General features: G+C 51.4%; 1 protein-coding gene across 1 annotated transcript in view; it reads left to right on the top strand.

The window, feature by feature from the left end:
* Window positions 1-21,677, top strand: part of LOC119098006 (uncharacterized) — a 56,759-nt gene extending 35,082 nt beyond the window's left edge. The window contains exons 11-15 of the mRNA XM_037220937.1: window positions 15,739-15,919; window positions 16,920-17,034; window positions 18,464-18,551; window positions 19,268-19,408; window positions 20,907-21,677. Of these exons, the coding sequence (XP_037076832.1) occupies window positions 15,739-15,919; window positions 16,920-17,034; window positions 18,464-18,551; window positions 19,268-19,408; window positions 20,907-21,224 (843 nt within the window). The 3' untranslated portion in view covers window positions 21,225-21,677. The remainder of the gene's footprint in view (window positions 1-15,738; window positions 15,920-16,919; window positions 17,035-18,463; window positions 18,552-19,267; window positions 19,409-20,906) is intronic.
* Window positions 21,678-26,198: the final 4,521 nt, after the last annotated feature.

The following is a 26,198-nucleotide window of genomic DNA, read 5'->3' as shown; positions in this document are numbered from 1 at the left end:
CAGGGGTGGCGTGCTGGAAGTCGCTGGCGCGGCGCGGGGCTCAGGACGCGCGGCGAACCGAATCCCCTGCGACCGCTGCTGCAGCCGCCGGCACTCCCCGGCCAGATGCTGGGCGAGGTCGCGCCAGGGGCGCAGCCAGGGCCTTGGCAAGGGGGGCACAGGTTTGACATTCTCAAAAAGTTGCTGGATATGACTCATTTGTTATTGAGGATATATATATATATCCTCAATATTTATATATCTATATATATATATATATATCCTCAATATATATATATATATATATATATATATATATATATATATACATATATTACACATCTTAACCCTGTATAGCTGGAATATAGGTCAAACGCTACCGCGAGATCAATTCTGTCTTAAGTTTATAGCAAATAAACTGACAAAATCACGCGTTAAATGATTACATGAAATAATGCGCAGGTGCTCTTCATTTTGCAATCATTCCGTAGACTGTTTTTAAACCGATATAATTCAGAAACTGTCAGTCTGGGTTGTACAGAAATAGAACGATTCCGAGGATGAAGATTGAATATCACAATGGGTTAACAATTCGTATTAACATGGCCAGGCCATGTTTGTCTGGATGTCTTCAACATTCGGTCAGAATTGATGAGTGGTACAAATGATGTAACGTAGTTTTGAGCGTGCGGGCTCGCATGGCTTAGAAACAAGAAACTCGACGCCAGACGTTGCAGTCTCCTTGGGCCGCGCTCCGTGGGCTCCGCAGCTCACGTTAGGCCGTAACCAATACGTGGATGGAAATAGTGACGCATCTAAATGAAGTACCTTTGAACGGTTTTGGACACCAGATAGTACGTTTTGAGATATTCCGGGCGTATATTTCACCTGTGCGGTTTTTAGATGGATGGCAATAACATATTGGCCTTCATAGCACCGCGAAGTAGCGCTGGAATATGGTTGTTAAACTCGAAGAGGAAAGGTAATATTTCCGTTTGTCGTGTCGCTGAATTGATTTTGAAAGGTATGCAGAAACATGATTTTGCTGCGAGCATTGTTGCCCGCCCGGCGCCCGCCCTCTGACGTTACTTGCAGCCGCCAACTTCGTTCGGATTTACTTAAACTGCGACCCGAGCCACTGCTGTTCTTGCTCCCCGAGATTACTACCGTGTCCTTGGGGCTTTATGACGCACACAGTTGCTGGGGGTATGTGGCACCGCCAGCCTTTCACCCTGTCGGGAAAGGTGGGCACCGCGGGGAATCGAACACCGCACCTGTGGTTTCCCAGACGTGCAATGATTAACGCAGGCGCGTGAGCCACTACACTTTCGGCACCCGGCGCGTAGGTTCAGGCATTTTGATGGCATTTTTTCACTAGTCGATTCTGCAAGGCAATGAGCGTAGTTAGGGAAACGTGCGATGGCCTTGTGCGTTCTGAACTTATTTCGACTCACTTCATTCAGCGCTAATGAGACCCTTATTTCCGGTAAAGGGATCCCTTGAGTATAACACTACGGGGCACGTTGTTGTTCCCGGTCAAGAGCTGAAGGGCCATTCTGTCCCTCCTCGGTGCGTTTTCTGGCCGTCGTTCTGGCGACACGGAGCGACATCCCCTGGCCGATCTGGAGGCCCTTGGAGGGATACATCATATCACATTGGTCCGCTCCCTGTCCTGGGAGGACTTTTGACCCGTGCAGTTGACCCCGGATCGACGCGTGAATCGTCATTAGCGCAACAACCTCCTTGCTCACCGCAGATGGTCAAAGATGGTTGTCCGTCTCCGTCCCCGTTGAGCACATCTTTCTCCGACCGGCTCGAGGCCCCTTGATACAGAACACCTTGTTCGCCACTGTGGACCCCTTGACGATACGGAAGCCCCGCATTGTTGCAGGGGCCCCGACCAATGTAAATCGCGGTCCGGCCGTGTCCCTGCCTGGGAAATGGGTCCCAAAAAGCTCAGACCGACACGGGGCTGACTATTTGGCGTTGGTGATCTCTGCTGGAAACAGAGAAGTGCTCTCTCTCAGCGGTCCCCAATCGGTACTAGACCCTCTCTGGTATTTGAGATCACGGGTGGGATCCTCAATGTTACCTACAGCCAGCCCTTTGGGCCGTTTAGCTTTCCACTCGAGCCCTTGATCTTTTGCCTCAAGAGACCCTTCCATTTCGGACCCCTTCAGACAGCGTTCCTAGCCGACTCGACCCACTTGCCGCCACTGCGGCCCCTGACCGATACATTTGCTCCTCAATGTATCAGGGACCCCGAACATTGCAAATCGTGGACCTCGGATTCGTTCCTGGTTGGGGGAATGGGTCTCAAGGACTCAGACAGACATGGAGCCAACTGTTTGGCTTCGTGTCGAGGCCCCATATAGCATGAATAGAAAACCGTAATAAGAGGGACCTAATAGAAGCCCTCTGGCTGGCATTCGGGCCATGGCACTACGGATGGGGGCCGGACCAGAGCCCAACCGGGCCCTTGGTCTTTGGTGCCGAGGGGCCCTCCGGTCACCCTTCAGATTTCCTCAAAGTCCGTGACCAACCAGGGGCCACTAGCCGAGCCATTACCCCTTGTTATGCACTGTGGTCCTCTTACCGACTGTGGCGGCCACACCCATTTTCTGACTTGCAACGCAGCGAAGAAGCAGCTCCTGGCATTTGCGTGCAGATATAGCGGATCTAGCTCTACGTAAAGCCGTATTCATGCCAAGGATCCTCATGTATCATCGTGCCAGTTTCTTCAACGGTGAAGCAAACTATAAACATATCAATAACAGTCATTCCGCAGCCACATAATCCCAAGACGTTGAAACGCATCACGCATCACGCAAAAAGTACCACACTCAAGCATAACTTAGATCCTTATACAGACCAAGGAGCGTCCTCAATGGGCTCATGCGGCGCACCGCCGGTTGATTCTGCGGGGAAAGCTCACATAAAGGAAAGTAGCCGGTGAAAACGACGCGACAGAGACAGGCAGAAAAGGCCAATGAGATGAGTTTAGGGAACTAAATTGAAGCTGCACGTCCGGAGCTTACACCGACAAAAGGGCCCCAACCAGTGTTTCAGGAACCCAGACCATGGCAAATCGTGACCCCGGGCTTGCTCCCGCTTGCAAAATTGCAGCCAGGGATCAGACTAACAGGGAGCCAACCGTTCGGTGTTCGTGGTCTTTGCACTAGTTAAAGACCAGCGTTGTCTCAGGGATCCTCAAACGGTACAAGAGAATATCCGACTGCCATTTCAGGTGGCGACCCTACAGGCCACGGTTTTCTGTCTGACCTACATCTAATCTTTCAGGCCCAGGCCTCTCTCCGGGTCTCATCGTTCACTGCGCTTGATTGCCTCAGGACCCCATGTAAGCACGGGGGCCTCTGTTAGGCGCCGTGTGCCCTTTACAGATACAGGGGCACCGACCAGTGTAAGTCTGTGCCGTTGATAAAGGGGTAAGCCCTCAAGTCCATACCGATACGGAGCGGACTGTGCGGCACTGGTGGTGCCTAACCGACACAAGGACCCATATCGGCCCAGGGTGTCCCCGATTGATGCAAAGGACCATCTTGCTGTCATTTAACGGTCCGTCCCCGCGGGCCGGGCCCCGGAATGAGACTACGACCAGCCCTTCTTGCTCTTATACCCTCTTGTCGAATCCTTGATTATCGGACCCGGTGGGCCCTCCAGACTCTTCTGGCCCCGACCAGTACAGGGGCCTGTCAGAGGTGCCTTTTCGACGCGTGAGATGCTTACTTTACAGCCTAAAGTGGATGGTCTTCTAATTTATAAGAGCGTTTTTGAGTCCACTATGGCCCTTTCCAGGCATGAGAAAGCCCTTTCTGAACCCACCATAGGCCCCTGCCTAACCGAAAACAGGCCCTTTCTGAGTCTACGATTGTCCTTTCCTGAGTGGAGACGGACCATGTCCGGTCCTAAAATAACATCGGCGTTCCTGATCTGGAAATGGATTATTTTCAGAACTGACATGGGTCCATCATAAGCTGAAGGCGGAGCGCAGGCTGGGGAGGGGGAAGGGGGCACCGGGGCACGCATGTTTCCCCTTTGGTCCAGACGGGCCCTTAAGGCTTCTCTGGACTGACCGTCAAGGGCCCGACTAGGAGGTCTTAAGAGTTGGCCGGAGGCTGTATCAAGGCATCCGGGTCTGCAAATGTCCATCAGAGGGCCTCTTGCGTGGATTGGGGGCCCCTGAAGGCAATCAAGGTCCGCCAGTTGATCCGCGACCACGAATTCCGAACAGTCTGCCCCTTGGCGACCTAGGGCCCATTCCCAAAGCCGGAACCATCCTGGGGACCGCGATTGTTAGTCAGAAGACTCTTTGCATTGTTCGGGGTCCCTGAGGCAATCAGGGACCGCTGTGTTGGTGAGGGTGCCGCAGTACGCCAAACATGGGGCCCTATATTGGCAAGGGCCTCGAGTCGGTAATGGTTCCGTTTTCTGAACAGGGACAGAAACGTTATCCCGAATGTCAGGGAGCCTGTTAAGTTGACCGAGCCCGCCGATACTGAAAGGAAATAGGATAAATGACGATGAAAGGGTATATGATGAGACAATGAAAGGACCCTGTGTCAGACGCGGGCCCAAGAACAAGTGTTGTCGCGGAACTCCACTCCATTTCAAGCAAAGGCCCGATGAACCGAATTGGAGTCATGCGCCAATTATTGGACCCCTGCGTCGGTAAGCGATCTTTTGGTGTCAATGAGGCTCCTACGTCGATCCGGGATCAACTGCCCGGGTCTGAGGGCCTTCCGCGTCAGGGAGGGGACCGATGCATGCCGCATCCCTGTGCGGCCCTCCTAATCGACCGGGTGGAAGAGGGTGGGGAGGGCGGCCGCCATGTCTCCAGAGCGGTAGCCGGCAGGTACCCCGGGTGGCGAGTTGAAACGGAAATCCTCTTCAACCCCTGACCGGAAAAGGCAATCGGGCCCCCTAGTCTTCCACTTGCGAGGCTCCCTGTCCCCAAAAGGTAAGGGGTCTCCAAAGTATTCAGTCCACTGGGTCCCTTCAGCAAGCGCATTCGTCGGCATCATGATAACAAATTAAGAAGTGTGGAACCCCTTGAAATAAAATAGTCCTAATCTGGGGATTTTTCGAAGTGCCTTTCCACTGGGAGCCCTTTATCAAGCTGTGCGACGCCCCCACCCCTTCTTACCAAAATTTTGCTCTCCCCTGGCATAAGAAAGAGCCTGTGGGATCTGGGGTAGGCTCTTCTCGGGCTTAAGTGCTGAGGTGGGCCATTTCTGGACCCGAAGTTTCGACCTTCTCCGTGTAAAACGTGTCATTTTACGATTTAGGAAAGGCATACTTAAGCCTACGACAGCTCCTTTCCAGGCCTGAGAGGGCCGTATCTGCGCTCACGATGGGTCCCACCCAGATCTGAGACGGAACCTTTCTAAGTTTGCGATGGGTCTGTCCTAATCAAAGACAGGCAGACTTTTCAGACCGGGAAAGGGCCCTTTCCGTGCCTGAAACTGTTATAGAGGTTTCCTATCTTGTAGTTGACCCTTTCCGCACCTGAGATGGGGGCTCTACGCACACTTGGATGACATCCATAAACCAAGTTCTTCCACAAATCCGCCAGGGTCCATTGGGGCCACCTGAAATGGGGAAAAAATAGTTTTGGCTCTTACCTCACACAAATGGGACAGTTTTCCTGGTGGACGCATCGTCAATGGCTTTCCGAGCCAACGATGGTCCCACTCCAGACCAGAGATGGGCCTTCCCTATGCCCAAAAAGTGAGATAGATCTTTCTTAGCCTAAATTTCCCCGTTTCTCATCCTGCGTTGGGTCCCTACCGGACTTGGGACTAGCCGTTTCTGGATTTATGATTGACCCTTTCCAGACTTGAAATGGCCATCTCTGTGCTTACGATGGGCCTTTTCCCCACCTGAGACAGGCCCTTTTTGAGCTTACGATAAGCCCTTTCCAGACCAGAAAAGGGGCCCCTCGCAAGCATGAAACGATTCCCTCCAGAGCTTAAAATAGGCTCTTTCCGGACCAGACATGGGCCTTCTACGCTGGCTTTGGTAACACGGTAAGCAAGTACTACCACATACCCGATGCCCCCTCTGGACCACCCGCAATTAGGGGGGGGGGGGGGGTGTATGTAAAAAGATACTCTTGTCCCTGCCTCAAAAGATAGGGGGCGGGGGCAATTTGCCCCTGCTGCGGATAGAGAAGTTCTCAGACGCCTTAAAAAAAGCTCGGCTGTTTCACGGTGGAGATGTCCATCGTTGTTGACCCGGGGCCGTGTCACGGTTCTTTAAGGCTCGCTCAGTTCCCTCAGCTAATCGGCAGCGGGTTGACGAGTTGCAGAGACGACTTTGCCGTGGACGTTGGGAAGAAGTCCTTCACTGGCAGTGGGCTGCGTCGTTGGCGGTCGTGCTTAAAGCGGACGGACCTTGCGCCCACGTGGGGATTATAGGCTGACCGTAAATCAGATAGCTCGTCTGGAGAAGCATCCTCTTCGGGGAGTCGAGGAGCTGCGGGTTGAGCAGTTTGGATGTTCAGTCTTTTCAAAGAAGACCTTTCAAGCGCCTACAATCAGATAGTGTTAGATGAGGAGTCCGAGGAATATTACTGAGTATACCCTGTGGCTTAAAGAGACCAACGCCGTTGTGTTTTGGCTACGCGTCGGCCCCGTCGCGGTTCCAGCCGTCTTCCCTCGACCCTCAAATAACAGTCGGAGGATCGGAAATCGGATCGCATTAGAAAGCATTAAGGGGATGTATATATATATATATATATATATATATATATATATATATACATTTGAAGTTCTCTTGCACGCCACAAGATGGCACTGTTGAACCGCAACGCGATTGCTGCGGCAACTTAGATGGTGGGTTAGTATCGGTTTGTTTTTGTGTTTCCCGTGTTGTTTATCAGTGGTTGCGTTATTTTCTCTTTCGGTGACATTTTCAGGTACCTCACTCGTAAGATATTCATTTCCGAACCTCATTTCTAGAACGTTTCGGTAGTATGCACATGCCATATGCTATATTTTACTTGAACCTACTTATGAACCTACTTACTTAACTTACATTCGTCCCCTGAATTCTCCGTCTTGATTTACCATGCGTCCTAGCGACATCCCGCTTGTACGGGCAGGCTGCGTGCGTCAGCCACGAGTGGGCCGAGAGCTTCGTGGAGGGGGGACCCCGATAGGGTATCCAGCGCGCTTGCGTGATTTAAAGCTCGGCGGTTGCCCCCCTTCCCCCCCCCCCCCCCCAGAGAAGTGCGCTAGTCTACCCCACCGTTAACCATTATCCTTCATCCCACAGCACTGAAACGATTATTTCTGGTCGAAATGGCTCTAATCCAAAAAACTAAACCATTTAAATCACAGAGATCGTCGACCCATTCGCCGGATACGCCCGGGTGGCAAGACAATTCCTGGTAGAATTGGTTGCTCCTGTGGCGGCTTTCTGCCAGGGGATCCTGTTTTGGGGGGAGATCTTAGTGAAGCTCAGAGCTGACAACGTTTGTCATGTTCGACGACTAACCACGTTCCGCAACGGGCAGCATCAGGACACCAGCCTACTTGTTTTTACTTTGCAATCGCCCGCTTCCCAGAGACTCACAGCCGGCTACCTCCGATATCAAGTCAGGGTATTTATTCCAAATCCACTCAGATATTTCAAATGGCAACAGTTCGGACACGGCTGCACGCTCTGCAAACAGAGTGCAAGGTACCTCAAGTGCGGAGAGACCCCTCACGAGGGGTCCGTGTGCACATCACCCCAAAGATGTTTAAGCTGTGGAAGCGCAGACCACAGCGCCAATTCTTTCCAGTGGCCGGCATAGAGAAAAGAAAAGGAGATCTGCTCCGAAAAGGCCAAGACAGATGTATCTCACCAACAAGCACGACACACTGTCGAGGCAAAAATATATTTGTCGTCCTCAAAATCATACGCGCAAGCAACAAAAGTAAAAGTGGTGAAATTTAGTACACAGACAGAGCCGTTTCCCCAGTTATCGCCGCTGAAAATCCTTGTTCCAGTCAAGACTGTCTCAGTTACATCAAGCACATAAACCCGGCAGAATTGTTCCTTTGAGCCGGCCCTGGCCTCGCGTTCGAACCTCCGCGCCCTCCCGTCTCCGGGTCGGCCAGCGCTCCAGCCCTCCGACTGCGAGCGGTCGGCAGCCGGGGCCCTCTGGCCGCCGTACAAACGGCCCGTCCCCCTCCACTGGAACAACACCTGCTACAACGCGCCCGGGCGAAGACCGCCGGTCCCAGGCTCCTGTCAGGGTAGCCACGGGCCGGCCTTGATCAGTTTCTTTCTGCCGATTCTCACCAACCGGTGGGGATGGGTCAAACCACCATTGAATGTCTGTCGTCTTACAGTGGAATTGTTGCGGTCTTATTTCAAAATGGCCCGAAATGATTTTTTTGCAGCATTAGTTCCCATCATTATAGCTGTGCAGGAAACCCGGTTTCGTCCTGCCGACCCATATAACTTTAAATTTTCAAATTATTCCTTATATCGTGGTGACGACACAACCGGCAAACGTCACCAAGGTGGGGTGGCGCTTTATATCAAAAATGAAATAATACAGATGCACCTTCCACTCACCATACCTCTACAGGTTGTTGCATGTTCTGTGCGACTTCGTAACCGCATCATCGATATCTGTTTTTTGTACATTCCCCCAACCTGCAATAATGCGGGGCTCTCGCGGCAGCTTGATCACCTAGTCACTCACTTTCTCATCCAAAACCCTTATCTCATCCTCGGCGATTTAAACGGTCAGAGCCCAGCTTGGAGTAGCGGCACTCAGGCTGTCAATCGCCGAGGACAATTTTTTGAAGACCTTATTGATGCTCATAACTTAGTATTGTTAAACAAAGGACATAACACTTACCATCACTAACCCACTGGTACAGAAACCGCCATCGATCTGTCGCTGTGCTCTCCCTCAATAGCGACATACTTTGATTGGATTGTTGAGGGAGATATACACGACAGCGACCGTTTTCCAATTGAACTTTACACCACTTTTGATTCAACTGATGAAGAGGTTTCGCGATTCACACCCCACTGGAATTTACGAAAAGCAGGCTGGGCCAAATTTCAAGAAATTTGTTATGTGAACTGAGACTGTTCTGAATCAGCAAAGCAGGGTGTTGACCTTATTACGCATGTTATTCATACTGCAGCGACCGCGACAATTCCACTGACTAAACCCCCATCACGACGCATCCCAGCACCATGGTGGACGACCGAGGTTAAGAATGCTGTTGCACGTCGGAAACGTGCTTTCCGCTGCTTTCGTCGCCACCATGATGTACCTCATCTTCTTGCTCGAAATTATGGGCGTGCTCGAATCATACGAGTTATTAGGAGTGCCAATCGTCATTCTTGGCAAGGATACACCCAACAACTGACTGCTGCCGCTCCCCTAAGCCAACTATGAGGACTGGTTCGAGCACTTTCCGGAAAACGCACTTCTGTTTCATTGCCCACTTTGCGCATTAATGACCAAATCACTTCGACGACACCTCTTATCACCAACGCTCTTGCTGAAAGTCTTTCTCAACATAGCTCATCCGGAAATTACCAACGAGGATTTGTGGGAACTGCGCAAGCGCGTTTTCGTTTACTTTCTAATTGCTTTGCGTTCGATAATACCGAAGACTATAATTTGTCCTTTTCTTTCCTGGAACTATAAATGGCTATAAACTCAGCCGGCAACACCTCGGTAGGTCAAGACCAATTACACTTTTCTTTTTTTCGCAGCCTTTCAGAAGATATGCTTCGTTTTATTTTCGAAGTTTTTAATGATTTGTGGTCAACCCATACCTTTTCTGACGCTTGGAAAGACACCATTATTATCACGTTTCCAAAACCAGGGGAAAGCACCAAAGACCCATCAAATTATCGTCCCATTGCACTTACCAGCTGTCTAAGAAATTTTTTGAACGGATGGTGGTGAAGCGAATATTTCAGATTGCAGAACAAGACTGCCTGCTCACAAAAAATCAATGTGGTTTCCGACACAATCGCAACACAATAGACCATACCATCGGACTTGAAACTGACATCAGACGTTCATTTAAACATCCACACCACACGACTGCTGTGTTCTGGGCATTAGCCGAGCCTGCGACATGGTCTTTTAACCTGCACTGAACAAGGTGCAGCAGCGGTCAGAGCGGTACGGGTTCCGTTTCCCCGCTCCAAAATCTGCAGTTATGGCTTTCAGCAAAAGTATGCGCGGTACTCCCAAGTTTCGGCTCCGATTAGATGGACATTACATTTCTTTCGGTTTGTGTTTCAAATTTCTTGGCATCGCACTTGACCCACGATTATCGATGCGACAGCACGTGGAGCATCTTTGCTCCAAATGTCTAAAGCGACTAAATTTCGTTAGATGCATTTCCGGGTCAAGATACGGTGCCGACCCACAAACGTTATTATGTTTATACAAATTTTTAGCTTTTCTCATCATTGAATATGGCTCCGTAATATAGGCAGGAGGCAGCCAACACACTCTTAACCCACTATCCACCATACAAAATATGTTTTTGCGAGTTGCCCAAGGAGTTCTGCGTACTTCACCGATTTCAGCGCTCGAAGTGGATGCTCAAGCCATGCCTCTTGCCCTCCGACGAATGGAAAACGCGTTGAGATACGTAAGAAAAGTGTGACAAGTCCCAGCCACCCAGCATTTGAATCCATACATATCTTACCTCACATTCACCATTATTACTTAGGACCGGCAGAACATAGGCCAGGACTTACAATAGCATCTCGAACCATTGCCTACTGTATCACTCTGCAGTTAACTTTGCGGCCTTCTTCCGTGCCACCTGCTTTAATAGTACCACCATGGCAGTTAACCCCTCGGAAAGTTTTGTTTCTTTTTGATGATCGCAAACTTTTTTACAGCAAGTTATATTCAACAAACATTTAATCGTCTAATTTCCAGCAATCGAAATAACAGTTTTGTTTGCACCGATGGCTCCAAGGCTAATAACCACACCGGATGTGCAGTAATTTCCACCGAACATTACCATAAAAATTGTCGGTTGCCGGATGGCACCTCAGTATATTTGGCTGAATTATTTGCCCTTCTTCTTGCGTTGCAGCACATACAGCAACACTCCCATACAACGAAGACAATAGTGATTTGTTCGGATTCGAAGACAGCTGTACAGTCTCTTATTGAACCAGACTTCACTCACCACCTCCTTGTTAAGATCGTCAATTTCTATCATGTAATACACACACAGGGCATGAAAATTAAATTTCTGTGGATTCCAGGACAAAGAGGCACCATGGGCAATGAACGGGCTGACCAGCTAGCCAAGGAAACTTTGACAGCCCCACACATCATGGAGATCCGCGTTGATCATGCATCTACAAAGCATTCGATTCGCACACTGACAAAACATTTTTGGCTACGGCGATGGACCGATACCACCAGAAAACAACTTCATGACATGAAACCAGACATTACCCCTTGGCCATCAGCACATCGCAAAGACCGTCTGGAGGAGAAGGTGTCGGCCCGCCTACGAACTGGACACACTACACTCACAATAGTTACATATACTTAAATCACCCTCGTCCTCATTGTCAGCCGTGCGATCACCCACTTACGGTTAAATATAATATTATTGAGTGTACTAAATATCAACAGCAATGCAAACATATGCAGACCTTTGGTCGTAAGCACAATATCGAATTCTCTTTGTAAAAAAATGCCCTTGGCGATGACCATCCCCAATTGTTGAGCATTGTCTTTGACTTTCTCAGACTTACCGGTTCGCTGCAAGCGATGTAAACGTCAATAAACTTTGTTCTTTTCACGTACATAATTATACCAGCTTGAAATAATGTCTTCCAGGTGTGAAATGGCCTGAACAGGCCGAAACGCCTCCAACAAACCAAAAAAGTAAACTCATCTTATTAGTTAGCTCTGACATGTTCACGTCAGTTCGGAAAGACTAGAATCTAAGAGACTAAACGCCAATCGATATATATGCATATATATATATATATATATATATATATATATATATATATGTATATATATTATACATGTTGTCTTTTACGTGCGAACATCGTCCTACGTGCCCGCGACACTCGGTCTGTCCGGGTAGTGTCCGTGGCGCCCCAGGCACATGGAAGTCTGCCCTCCGTCTGTCATTTTCCTTCATCCTATAGTCCTCAAGTGGTGTTCTCTGGTCGGAAGGGCCTTGGTCGAAACTACCGAAATCTGTGGGCTGGGTACGGTCTGTGCTGGTCGTTCTGGCTAAACTTGCGCGCGTGTTTCGGTGCCGTACTAACCTGGCGTCCACCGGTTAGGTGTGGGGGACATGGCGGCCCGGTCCGGCGGCCGCATCACTGGCCTCCCTCTCCTATTTCCGTTCCCATCGCTCCCTCCCCCCCCCCTCCTCCTCTCCCTCCCACTCCTCTTTTCCCTCTCTTCTCGCCCTACTCATCCTTCGTCTCAGCTGCCACTGCTCAGCCCCATATTTTAGCCTTTTTTACCTGCCATTGTTAACCCCAATAAATATCAGAAGCCATCGCGAATCGTATTTCGCCTGAAATTTGTAGTCAATCAGCTGAAGCAACACAGATCTGAAGAAGGAAATCGGGATATCAAGAGTACATGAAATAAATAGGTGACGTTCTTTAGCTTACAATGGTGCAAGGGACTGTCTAAACCGGTAGAATTCAGAATGTAGATAAAAACGGATCAACAATTTATCGACGCATGGCCAAGCCAGGTTTGTCTGGAAATGTTTGTCAGCAGATCAGTCAGTCAGAAGTGGTAAGTGTTAGAAATAATGTAATTTAGCTTCGAGCATCCGCTTAATAATAATCATAACCTTAACAAGAAAGCCTCCATGCCAAGTGCTGCAGTCTCCATGGGCCGCGATGCATTGGTCCTGTGGCTAATATTAAACCGTGGGTTGTGCGTAGGCGAAAATTATGATGCATCTGAAAGACGTACTTTTGAATACTGAAGGTCATCAAACTGTATATTCAGAAGGTACCCAGGCGTGTATTTCGCCTGTACGATTGTTATATTGATGAGTTGAAAGGATTGGCCTGTACAGCACCGCGAAGTGGTATTGGAATATGGTGGTAGAACTGGAGAATTAAAGGTAGGATCTCTATTTTCCGTGTTGCTGTAGCTGTATCAATAGGACAACCTCAAACTTATAAACAAAAGATACGCTTTGAACGGTACAAAATATTTTAACGGCGTGCATCATTCCACGACTGTCGCTCTCGCGCCCACGTCACCTATCGCCTGGTGTGACCGACGCCGTTCGATTTTACGGAAACTGCAACCCAAACCATCGCCATCCCTGCTTCCGAGACTGGGCGTGCGGGCCCAGGCGCGGGCTTTTTATGGTTTGTTTCACTAGTCGGTTCTGTGAAAGAATAAATACTCTCAGGCAAAACATGGGATGGTCTCGTCCGTTTTTGAGTGGATAGCTCGTTTTGGCCCACTACACTAATGAGACCCCTTACCTTTATCCGGCAAACGGGGTTGCCTCGGGAGCACACTAGGGCTCACATTATTGTTCCCGGTCAAGGCCCCGTGGGCCATTCCGCCCACCGCGGGGTGTCTTCCGGCAGCCATGCTAGCACGGGGTGGGATCCCATGACCAATCCGGAGGCCATTGTAAGGATACGTCATACCCCATTGGTGCCCCTCTCTGGCACGGGAGGCCCCCTGACCCACGCAATTAGCCCGGGATCGATGCTGGAATCCTTATTGACGCAGCCAGATCCCTGATCGCCTCAGGTGGTCAAATGAGTGGCACATAGGTTTCAGTTTGGCTTGTGGAGCTGGGTTGGAGAACCCACCGTTCGGCACTGGGCCCTAGCTGCCACAAGACCTTTCCATTGCCTCAGTGCGAACAATCATCATGAGCTCTTATGTTCCATTTCATCATCAGAGGACCCGGTCAACGCAAGGGGCCCCCAACCATCCGGAGTCCCCCTCTATCCCAGTTGAGCGAATATTCTCTTGACAGACTCGAGACCTGTTGTTGACACTGAATACCCTGTAGGTTATACCGACAGGCACCTGAAACATGCAGGAGCCCGCATTGCTGCAGTGACCCCGACCAATCTAGATCGTGGGCTTTGTCCCTGCTTGGGAAATGGGCCCCAAGAGCTCCGACCGACACGGAGCCGACTGTTCGATGCTGGTGATCTCTGGCAGAAGCAGAGGAATGCTGTCTCAGGAGCTTGGGGCTCAGTCAGCGGTTCGATCGGCACGAGGCATTCGAGACATTTGCATCCGTAACGGGCATTCGAGACATTTGCATCCGTAACGGGCATTCGAGACATTTGCATCCGTAACGGACATTTGAGACATTTGCATCCGTAACGGGCATTCGAGACATTTGCATCCGTAACGGGCATTCGAGACATTTGCATCCGTAACGGACATTTGAGACATTTGCATCCGTAACGGACATTTGAGACATTTGCATCCGTAACGGACATTTGGGACATTTGCATCCGTAACGGACATTTGAGACATTTGCATCGTACGGACATTGAGACATTTGCATCCGTAACGGTCATTTGAGACATTTGCATCCGTAACGGACATTTGAGACATTTGCATCCGTAACGGACATTTGAGACATTTGCATCCGTAACGGACATTTGAGACATTTGCATCCGTAACGGACATTTGAGACATTTGCATCCGTAACGGACATTTGAGACATTTGCATCCGTAACGGACATTTGAGACATTTGCATCCGTAACGGACATTGAGACATTTGCATCCGTAACGGACATTTGAGACATTTGCATCCGTAACGGACATTTGAGACATTTGCATCCGTAACGGACATTTGAGACATTTGCATCCGTAACGGACATTTGAGACATTTGCATCCGTAACGGACATTTGAGACATTTGCATCCGTAACGGACATTTGAGACATTTGCATCCGTAACGGACATTTGAGACATTTGCATCCGTAACGGACATTTGAGACATTTGCATCCGTAACGGACATCTGAGACATTTGCATCCGTAACGGACATTCGAGATACCGCCCTGCGAACGCTCAGTGTGACCTGAGAAGGTCGTTCAGCCCTCCCATCGGGCCCGTGATCTTTGGTTTCAAGAGACCATTCAGCCCTCCTCGGTCCCCCCAAACATCACTCTTGACCGACCAGGGCCACTTGCCGCCACAAGACCCCTGATACGACACTGGCCAATGACCGACACAGAAACCGCTCATTTTGTCAGGGACCCCGAACGTTGCAAGTGGCGGGCCCGGCCTTGTTCCTGCTTGTTCCTGTTAATTCCCCCACCCTAGGTGGAGTCGTTCCGTTTCCGCAGGTGAAAGATATATCCCCTTCTTTCTTTCTTTCTTCCCATCGTCCCGACCATCGTCCCTTTCGTCCCATCGTTTTCTCCCTCCTTCCTCTTCTTCCGTTCTCTCTTTCTTCCTTCTTTCCCTCCTCCTTTCTTTCCCTTCCCACCCCAACCCACCTCCCTCCTCTACTCCCCGCCCCTCCTCGTTTCGGTGTGTCCTATCCCATGGAGCTGCGATGTGTGTTCACCAAATGGTGGCGAGTTTTGAGACTCGCCTCCCGCCGTGAGTCAGTTTTGCTACTACAATCGACACGGGGCACTGCGATGCTTACCACCAAACCAGCCGGTCGCATGGCAAAACATTCAGCAGCGGACCGGACTCCGCTGCAGCGCGATCGCTACACCTCGTCGACCGCGTGCGATTGTTCGGCAGATGGGCAGCGCGGGTCCGGAGCTGGAGCTGCGCGCCGAGCAGGGCCAGCAGTGGGCCCAGGAGCTGCTGCTGCTGGCCACGCAGCTGGGCGGCATTCGTCTGGTGCTGACGCCAGAGCGAGGCCGCACTGTCGGCTGCCTGCTGAGGCCGGCCGGGCAGAGCCCGCGCCCCGTCCGCTCACGTAAGTCGGCTGCCTGCTGAGGCCGGCCGGACAGAGCCCGTGCCCCGTCCGCTCACGTAAGTTGGCTGCCTGCTGAGGCCGGCCCGGACAGAGCCCGGCCCCGTCCGCTCACGTAAGTCGGCTGCCTGCTGAGGCCGGCCAGACAGAGCCCGTGCCCCGTCCGCCTCACGTAAGTTGGCTGCCTGCTGAGGGCCGGCCAGACAGAGCCCGTGCCCCGTCCGCTCACGTAAGTTGGCTGCCTGCTGAGGCCGGCGGAAGACAGAGCCCGTGCCCCGTCCGCTCACGTAAGTTGGCTGCCTGCTGAGGCCGGCCGGACAGAGCCCGTGCCCCGTCCGCTCACGTAAGTTGGCTGCCTGCTGAAGCCGGCCGGACAGAGCCCGTGCCCCGTCCGCTCACGTAAGTTGGCTGCCTGCTGAGGCCGGCCGGACACAGCCCCTGCCCCATCCGCTCACGTAAGCCGGTTGCTCTCTCGGCAACACGGTAACGCCGCTCACACCCACCAGCCACGTGCGCGGTTGGCACAGGCATGAGCCGGGATCGGAAGGGCTGTTATAGCTTTCATATAGCTGTTCTTCTCGCCGTGGCCGGTGTCTGGCCTCCGCGCCGGGCAGGTCAGAAAACTACAGAGTGCCATGGCTCAATCCACTGAAAACGCTGTACAGGCTTTACGCTGTCTCAAGTTGTTTCGTTGCGTAAGATTGAGCTAATTGCCATGTAAAATCCGCTGAATGGTCCCAGAATACATCCAGATGCTCATCGGGTTTTCCTTTTTCGGGATGTGGCTCCGTACCATGATGCACAAGCGTTTTGATGTTTATGTCTAAAAACTGGGCTTCACGGAACGTTACGGTAGGAAGGAAGCTGATAAATTTAAATGATACAATCTATTGTCACTTCCTGTGAACCTTGTCCGTAAGGTTGCTTCAAAACATTGGAGCACATTTTACAGCTCGTATCTGCTCTTTGCTTTATCCTTTGACTGATATCTTGAAACTCTCAGGCGATGACGTGGAGACCGAGCTGGAGTTTCTTCTCCAGGAAGCTGAGACTGTCGACAGCAGCATCCCTCCCGCTCGCACCGTTCACTGCCAGCTGCAGTTTGCGAACCCCATCAGGTCAGATACAGTGGAAGAGGGGGGTGGGGGCACGGAGCCATGCCCCACCCCCTTGGGTCCCACAGGGGACCATAGGCTCCAAAGGAACCAAAGTCGGCCGAGCAGACGCTGTTCTTAGCACGAAACACTACAAAATTGAACACCTTTGGGCTACCAAGAGACCAATAACGGTCTCAAGCGAGAGCGAAGGGTCTATGAACAGACACAAGTAATTGCATATTGATTGAGAGGGTGGCCATTGTCAAATTTCGAGGCCCATTGCGCTGTCCAGAGACCCCACGCTGTCTGCGGGCCGTATATGTCCACTGGCACGATAAATCCGATCGTTGAAAAGCATGTTGTCCTTGATTTGTTTTCCTTTTGCTCGGAAGGCCCTACACCGTTGTCGGGGTTTTTTTCTGCTAGCGTGCCGGGGCACTCTTGATTCCCCAGGGGCATTAATTCATGTACACTGGTCCAAGGCGATTTCCCTTTGCTCAATGTTCCCTGTGCCCTGACTCGAGTTCTATATGTTAGTCTGCCGGGGCATTCTCGATTGTTTATGGGCCTACCACGCTGGTTTTGGGTTCTTCTCACTTGCTCTGAGGACCCCGTGCTGTTGACGGGAGCCTCTTTGTTGGCATGCCGGGCACCGATCACATCGATCAGCCGGCTAGCCACAAATAAGCTAGGAATGACGTTCGAGCTTGGTTTGATATTTTTTTAGCAGTCAACTCTAGTTCATTTGGCATATTTTGCCGAAACATTGCGCCTCAAAATGACAGGATTCACGTTGACGGGAGAACATGAACAAGCTTCATGCATGTGCAACGTAGCACGCCTGGTTTTGTGAAGTCGCGCACAGTTAGTTGGGCTCCTTTATGCAAATAGCATAGGTAAGAATCTTGAAATTTAATGGTCCGATGTTTTTGAAGGGGGCTCAAGTTCCAGGGGGAGGGGACCCAATGCTGCGTAACCCCTTCACCCTTAACGAAATCCTGCATCCTCCACTGGTGAAATTTTCATATCAAACAGTCGTTCGCCACATAATTTTTGGTGTCGATGTTGTGTGCCGTTTGCGTCTGTCGGCGCAATGCTATGTTTGTTTCGCGCGCAAAAGTACTTCGACCCCTTTGAAGCAATCAATTTGCATTGGATATAAAAGGCATAGGTACATTCACATTGTGTTTGGGCTTGTAACACCTCAAACACGCACGACATTCAACTGAAAGCACCGAAAGTGTAGATACATGTGAAAAACCAACGGAGAGAAAGTATAACGATCATTTTTTCAGCTATTTCAATTGCTCGGAATTTCCGCTTTTCAACCGTCTTTAACCTAGCTTTACAACGCCGCGCAGCGGTTATAACTTCAAGCAGAGATTCCAAATAATGCCACCCTGCTCCGCTGGTTTCCTTACCTGATCGTACGGAGCGCGTCCCTTGCCAGGTTATACGTGGACCGCGGACGTCGATACGGACGGCAGCGGGGCATCGGTCACATCGTCCAGTCTATCATCCACATGGGACGCAGTGACGTGAGTGTGGTGTGTGGGAGCCGGGGTCTGGGTCGGACTGCAGTGCTGCGCCACACAGCGCGGGCCAAAAAGCGTTCAAAAAGCTCTTATCCTCCTTCACCACTTCACACCGTATTCTCACATCTCCTCTTGCCCGGTATGTGCTGCGCTGCCGTCAGCCAGGAATAGGTCTTATGACCGCCCTGTCTGGGAGCTCCGCTCGAGCTCAAGCACGATGCTGGTTGGGTTTCTTGAGCTGGAAGTCTCGACGCCCGAGACCAGCCCGGATGCCCACAAAGTTATTCCACCTTTTAAACTGCCCTTAAAACCGAGGTTCGAAGGGACATTGCTGATCGGGAGAGCGATCCGACCAAACCGGAGGCTCACGAAACTCTGCTCCTCGCTCGGTCTCATGCGCAGATGGCATTCCTTTCGGGGCTCACCACTGACAAAGCCTGTGTAAGTGGCCATATGAGACCCCGTGCCTGCTACCAGTCTCGCGAGAGATGGCACTGAGTTTGCGCTCATGATACCCATGCCGGTTTCTGGTCGACTGCAGGCCAGGACAATCGGTCGCCATTGGTGCCTCATGCCATTTGTGCCAGGGGTGGGAGATGTTGTGGCCAGCCAGATATTCTGAGAAGGTACAGATGCCGATGTAACTGCCCTTCCATTCGTCAGTTGCTGAACTTCAGCGACCGCCGACCAGTTAGAATGACGCCCTTTGCCCCGTCCAGATCCTGACGAAGCTGGCCGCCGGCCTGCCGGCCTCGGAGAGGGCGCTGGCCATGGCACAGCTGCAACAGTGCCAGCCGCTACCGCCCTGCGTCCGCCGGCCCTCTCTGGTGAACGAGGCAAAAGCCGTACCGATGATCGAGGTAGGTGGTGACGCCTCGGCAGGCTGACGCTCCTCCAACGGAGCACTCGGCAGGCTGACGCTGTTCCAGCGGAGCGCTCGGCAGGCTGACAATCTTCCAGTGGAGCACTGGGCAGGTTGGCGCTCCTCCAGCAGGGCGCTCGGTAGGCTGACACTCCTCCAACGGAGTGCTGGTCAGGCTGACGCTTTTCTAGCGGAGCGCTCGGCAGGCTGAGGCTCATCCAGCGGAGCTCTAGGCAGACTGACACTCCTCCAGCGGGGTGCTCTGAAGGCTGACAATCCGTTTGCAGAGCGCTCGTTTGCGTGAACGTTTATATGCTAAAACGATTTGACCGTGGAAGGTATTTTCGTACATCCTGTTTGAATACTGATAATGGAAGTTGAGTCAGCGGTATTGTTGTCTCAAATGGCAGATATGTAATTTAACCTGCTTAAATCTTGTGTCCGACATAGTTCGTAGAAACAGTTTAATTTTGAAGATAAAAACTGAAATTCATCGAAATATTTAAAACAAGCGCTCAAAGCCAAGCGCTACGCTGTTAATGAACAAGAAATGCTCGGAGTTCCACAAAACCAAGGGCGTTACCAAAGTGAAACTTTAAGTGTTGACTTGGTATCAATATGCGCCCGAGTGGCGTTAACTGGATAGATGTCAGAGCCCGCTGCCGCTGGTGGACGTGACGCCGCCCTGCCGCTGGTAAGTGTTACGCCGGGCTGCGCTGGTGGACGTGACGCCGCTCGCCGCCGCTGGTAAGTGTCGCGCGCCCGCTGCCGCTGGTGGACGTGACGCCGCTCGCCGCCGCTGGTAAGTGTCGCGCCGCCCGCTGCCGCTGGTGGACGTGACGCCGCTCGCCGCCGCTGGTAAGTGTCGCGCCGCCCGCTGCCGCTGGTGGACGTGACGCCGCCGCTGCCGCTGGTAAGTGTTACGCCGCCCGCTGCGCTGGTGGACGTGACGCCGCTCGCCGCGCTGGTAAGTGTCGCGCCGCCCGCTGCCGCTGGTGGACGTGACGCCGCTCGCGCCGCTGGTAAGTGTCGCGCCGCCGCTGCCGCTGGTGGACGTGACGCCGCTCGCCGCCGCTGGTAAGTGTCGCGCCGCCCGCTGCGTTGGTGGACGTGGCGCCGCCCGCTGCCGCTGGTAAGTGTTACGCCGCCCGCTGTCGCTGGTGGACGTGACGCCCTCGCTGCCGCTGGTAAGTGTTACGCCGCCCGCTGTCGGGTGGACGTGACGCCGCTCGCTGCCGCTGGTAAGTGTTACGCGCCCGCTGTCGCTGGTGGACGTGACGCCGCTCGCTGCCGCTGGTAAGTGTCGCGCCGCCCGCTGTCGCCCGTGGACGTGACGCCGCCCGCTGCCGGTAGGTGTCACGCCGCCCGCTGCCGCTGGTGGACGTGACGCCGCCCGCTGCCGCTGGTAGGTGTCACGCCGCCCGCTGCCGCTGGTGGACGTCGTGTTGGTTTAGCACCTCGTCCCTGACCGCTGCCCCATGTCTCCGGCCACACAGGACCGAGCCTCCAAGCCCCGGACGCGTCGTCTCAACGGAGTGACGTCGTCGGAAGGCAAGGTCCGAGCGCAGAGAGCGGTCGGGACGGACGACGACAGGAGCCAGACCGGCATGATCTTCGGCCCAGAGGAGGACACAGTCCAGACCCGTCTGGAGTTTGGGCAGGAGGACGTGCCGGGAGGAGTGGCCAATGGCCGGCTCAATCCGGCGTTTGCTGAGGACGAGCCGGACCGCGCCAACAGCTGGACCAAAAACGTCCTCTTCGCAGCCGGATCGTCGAAGGACGCAGAGAGCTCGCAGTTTTCTACGAGGCTTTGAGGAGTTCTTGGAGTGTGCTTCCATGAGGCCCGTTTGTCCGCTTCGATAACATGCATTTTTGTTTAACGACTAGCAAGTTGTGCGCGCTCGTAGGCTAGACTCAGTTTTTTTGCGACCGCTCCCCGTTTGCAAAATTCCGCTTACGCCCCTAGCTAGCTATGCCCACTTTCCCTTGCAGAGCAGCTTTGATGCCATATACCCTTGTGCACGTTATTGGTGACTGTCGCGTTCGATGTATTTATATAGGCATCACAAATACCCTCCATGTTTACTTATTGGGTATGCAGCTATGTAGTTCACGGGTCCTTTCATGATGTGAATTCAATGTTGCTTTGGCACTGACAATTTTTTCAGATGTCCTAACTAATGCCAGGGCTAACTCGATCTCCGATTCGGTATACGAATAATGTGGCGAAATGGTTTGTATTCGTCAAACAGAATACAACCACTTACATGGAATTGAAACGCTTTCACTGCATTCCAGATCAACATCCAGAAAAGTTGGACATGACGAATACTGTGTATCCAGTGTACTAAATATTACATGTCGGACAGACGGACGAACTTACAGTTTGTAGATTACGTGTGTCGTCCCAGATGCGTCCCTGGTAATAAGCACTCGGTTTCCATCAGGTGTCATGGTATTCAGGGGTAGGACCGGTCAGGAAAGTCTATGAGCTGTTTTAAATGCATTCAGAAATAATGCAAACACAACTCGCCCATAGAGTGCGACAGGTTTCTCCAGTCGGCTTCGAGGACACACCTCTAGCGATGTGTGAAGCAAGCCAGTAAACACTTGTAGATAGCGAACAGGATTATTGTAAAACCAAATCTTCCTCGCCGATTGGCTAATGGTGTACACGTTTTACACTTTTTTGCTCATGTCCCTCATACTAGTCCTTAGAGTGGTGAAAGGAATATTCTGTGAGTATACGAAGCTGTCCTTCATAATGCAAAAACCTTGACAAACATGACTGGTGCTGAGTTCCTAAAACAAATTAAAATTGTAACTCACATATGTGGTGTCCTTGCACAGCTTGCATTTGCATACCGATCGCACCGCATACAAATATGTTGTTTTTTATTCAGCTCGCAATCTGCGATGTGTTTATCGCAAAGGGAGAAGAAGCTTTTTTCCTTCGTGCTCAGCTTGATTGCTTCGCATGAAGCATCCTTCTCAATAACCATTGGTTGAAGTCCGTCGCTGCGCGGGTGTAGGATCTTTTTTGTACTATCTGGCGCAAGGAACTAGTCAGAGTTGCCGCGCTTATCTCTGATACTTTTCGGTTCTGGGCGAGCTTAGATGGTAACGTGTTTTATTTCGGACGCCTGCGTCCAGCGCTCCTATGCTATGTGCTGTTCTATGTTAGGGTGACGTGCTCCAGGCACAAGTATTCGCTGTAGGTTCTCGCGTCCACCTGATCGGCCTGACAGGTGCACTTCAAGCCCCAGAACCTCGACCGACTGCCCCCCACCACACAGGCCGGCCGACAAGGTGACTTACATGCGCTCCGTGGTTAAGTGGTGCGTACGGTTTACTCAGAACAGCTCAAGGGGTGGCAAAATATGGGAAGCACGAGGAGCAGGGCCTCTAAGTCGTGTAGTTTAATGTCAGGCCGATACCAGCCATTATGAACTACATTAGCTGAATGGAGATCTACAGCGATGGCTCAGCTGAACTCGCTTGGGGAGTAAAAATGTTTGTTTTATGTTATGAAGTTGTCTTTTATATGTAAGATATGTGTAAGATTGACTTAGGTCGATAGATACTTATTTCAACTGCACGGTACTCAATAAGACAACAAAATCGAGGCACACATCATGTGAGAGGTAAAATTATTCCACAAATGAATGAGGTAGCAACTGGACAAAACATTTACAGTAAATCGCATGCCTTTTAAGCCACATCGTGAACAGTACAGTGCGTTTTAACAGCACAATCGGCGATGAGTTTCTGCTTGTTTTCTACAGTCAGAGATGAGCATTTGCTTGATCCCTGGTACAGGGTAGCAGCATCAGTGCGAATTTTAATCGCTACCACCGTGGAATCCAGCGATGAGCGAATAACTACAGAGTCGTCAACAGCATAGTGCCGCCGTTGGCCAAATTATGTGATTTGAAATGGATGACACCTCCTGTTACAGTGTCTAACTTCGCACTATGGTTGGCTGGTATGAGGGGCCTCGACATAACCCATATGATAAGGCATAGGCTTCATCAATCAGCACAAGAAAGTCAAACGTGGTTTGCATGTCAAACCTGCTGTTATTTTCGGGCAGGCTTTTGTATGCATAACTTTACTTGTATATGCGCAACTCTATTTGAAGCGTCGTTCAGCGGTTAGGAGACTAATGAGGGATTGCCGCATAGCAATGCTTAAAAGTTTTTTTATGGAACGGAGACAGGTCTAGTGAAAAAAACATTGCCAAAAGAAGTCATTTTCCTGAGCCCTGCTGAATCTCATGAGGCGTTAATCCCGTAGCATGTGCTGTGCTCTTTAGACAGGCCAACTTTGCTTCATTTGTGGCACATTTTGCAAGTGAGAATACATGCATACATACATACATACATATATATATATATATATATATATATATATATATATATATATATATATATATATATATATATGTATAACTACACTGGGTCATGTACTAGTTCTGTTTACAAGCACGCCAGAACAATGATAAACACACGACTGGTTCACGGTGGTTTCGTCCTACCCCTCGGGTTGGCTTGTCTTCCGTGAACCGTGATATAAAATAAGTGATATAATGACGTCATAGCATACACGGACGGATGAGGACAACCTTCTGAGGATATCTGGCACACCCAAAACCAAAGGGGGGGGGGGGGGGGTGCAGCGCGCAGACGAACCGCCTAGTGTAGTTATCTTTATTATGAGTTCAAAAAGTTCTTATGCTGAGGTAGTGACCTTCAGTATACTGAGAGGTATTGAAACGAATCCGCAGTGCTAGATGACAATAATATTGACGGTACTCACTATTTAGAGCTGCACTCATCTTCTAGAGTGGCAAGGTTCCAGAAACGTTCAGAAAAAATACCGCAGGTGCTCTTAAGCATGAGCAATAGGGCACGTGAGCTCTGAAAATGTTCCGAAGTGGTGCTGACATTGATACTAAAAGTCCAAACTGCAAACCCACATACTGATTTACACTGATCAATGATTTATTTTAGAGCTCCAAACGCCATGGATGGTTCATCTCTTCAGCAGCTTTTAGTGGCTAGTGTCTGAACAGTTCGGAAACATTTTCTGGATTGACGTGCCTTCCTTCTCATGTGTTATATTTTGCAAAATGCTTCTGAACTCCTGTGACTCTTGAGGACTAGCGCAGCTCGAGATGTTGAGTGCCGTCAATATAGTAGTTGCCTAGCACTGCTACATCTCTTAACCATCACCAATTGGTATACTGAGTGTCAATAATTCATCATGATAATCCCTAAACCCGAAAAAAAACAGGAGCGTGGGGTTGTCTTTCTTCCACCAATTATTTATATTGGTGGACTGGTCGTTGTGGTGCATCGCATTTAATGATGTCCCCTGGTGCACTCGGAACGGCTCCACCGCGCTCGATGGGGTGGTAGTTTCGGTGGAATGATTCCCCCCAATGAGGTGATTCTCCCCGTTGGAGAGATCTTCCCGGTGGGATGATCTCGCTTGTGGGGTGATCTTCCCAGCGGGATAAAATTCTCGGGTGGGATGATTTTTCTCCCTTTTGATGGGCCATTGGTGAGTTCTTCCCGGTGGATTTTCCCAAAGGCTTCTACCCGGTGGGCCCCCATGGGACCCTCCCCGCGGGTTCTGCTCCCCAGTGGTCCCCGCCTTGGTGACTCCTCCTCCTGCAGGGCTCTTCCCCCCCCCCGTTAATTTCTCCCTCCCGATGGACCCTTCCTCCCCGCTGAGCTTCTCCTTCCCGATGGATCCGCCTCCCGCTGGGCTTCTCCTTCCCGATGGACCCTCCTCCCCGCTGAGCTCTCCTTCCCGATGGACCCTCCTCCCCGCTGAGCTCTCCTTCCCGATGGACCCTCCTCCCCGCTGAGCTCTCCCTCCTGGTGGACCTCCTCCCCGCTGCCGCTCTCTCTCCCGATGGACCCCCCTCCTCCCCGCCTGAGCTCTCTCTTCCGATGGACCCTCCCTCCCCGCTGGGCTTCTCCTTCCCGATGGACCCCCGCTGAACTCTCCCTCCCGATGGACCCTACTCCCCGCTGGGCTCTCCCTCCCGATGGACCCTTCTCCCCGCTGAGCTCTCCCTCCCGATGGACCCTCCTCCCCGCTGAGCTCTCCCTCCTGGTGGACGCTCTTCCCCGCTGGGCTCTCCCTCCCGATGGACCCTCCTCCCCGCTGAGCTCTCCCTCCTGGTGGACGCTCCTCCCCGCTGGGCTCTCCCTCCAGATGGACCCTTCTCCCTGCTGGGCTCTACCTCTCGGTGGACCCTCCTCCCCGCTGGGCTTCTCCTTCCGAAGATTTGATGCGTAACTTTGACACTGCGGAACAAATGGAGATTGCCAGCCATAGGCCCAAATGGTATGCAATAAGATCCACCCGAAAAAAGCAGCATACAAAGCATCCCGATGGACCCTCCTTGTTTACGTCATCCCTTAATCCCGCCGGGGTCAGCCCTGAGCCCCGGGGGTAATGTATATGATACAAAGTGTGTATGTATGTGTGAATTCATTTGTTATGTTATTTTATGTCGATCTATCGCACGGCTATATACGTGCATAAGTGAGTACCTGAATAGAATAGGCACTTGTGTCAGGCATGGGCACTTACACAGTGTCTTAAACGTTAGGTGAAAACACAAAGCTACCCGAAGCATGAGTGCTGTGCAATGATGTTTCGGGAAAAGACAGTCCTTAATTTGTTGAGAATTGCAATCATGTCAGGTGCTACTGTTTGCTTGCTTCCATCTTTGCCCTCTCCTCGCTTGACCTGAAGCTGAGCTCGCCTCC

This window comes from Pollicipes pollicipes, unplaced genomic scaffold (assembly GCF_011947565.3).
Source record: "Pollicipes pollicipes isolate AB1234 unplaced genomic scaffold, Ppol_2.1 Scaffold_4740;HRSCAF=5597_pilon_pilon_pilon, whole genome shotgun sequence".
In the NCBI taxonomy this organism is placed as follows: Eukaryota; Metazoa; Arthropoda; class Thecostraca; order Pollicipedomorpha; family Pollicipedidae; genus Pollicipes; species Pollicipes pollicipes.
The sequence above is the reverse complement of the archived record's forward strand: the minus strand, read 5'-3'. Positions and strand labels throughout refer to the sequence as shown.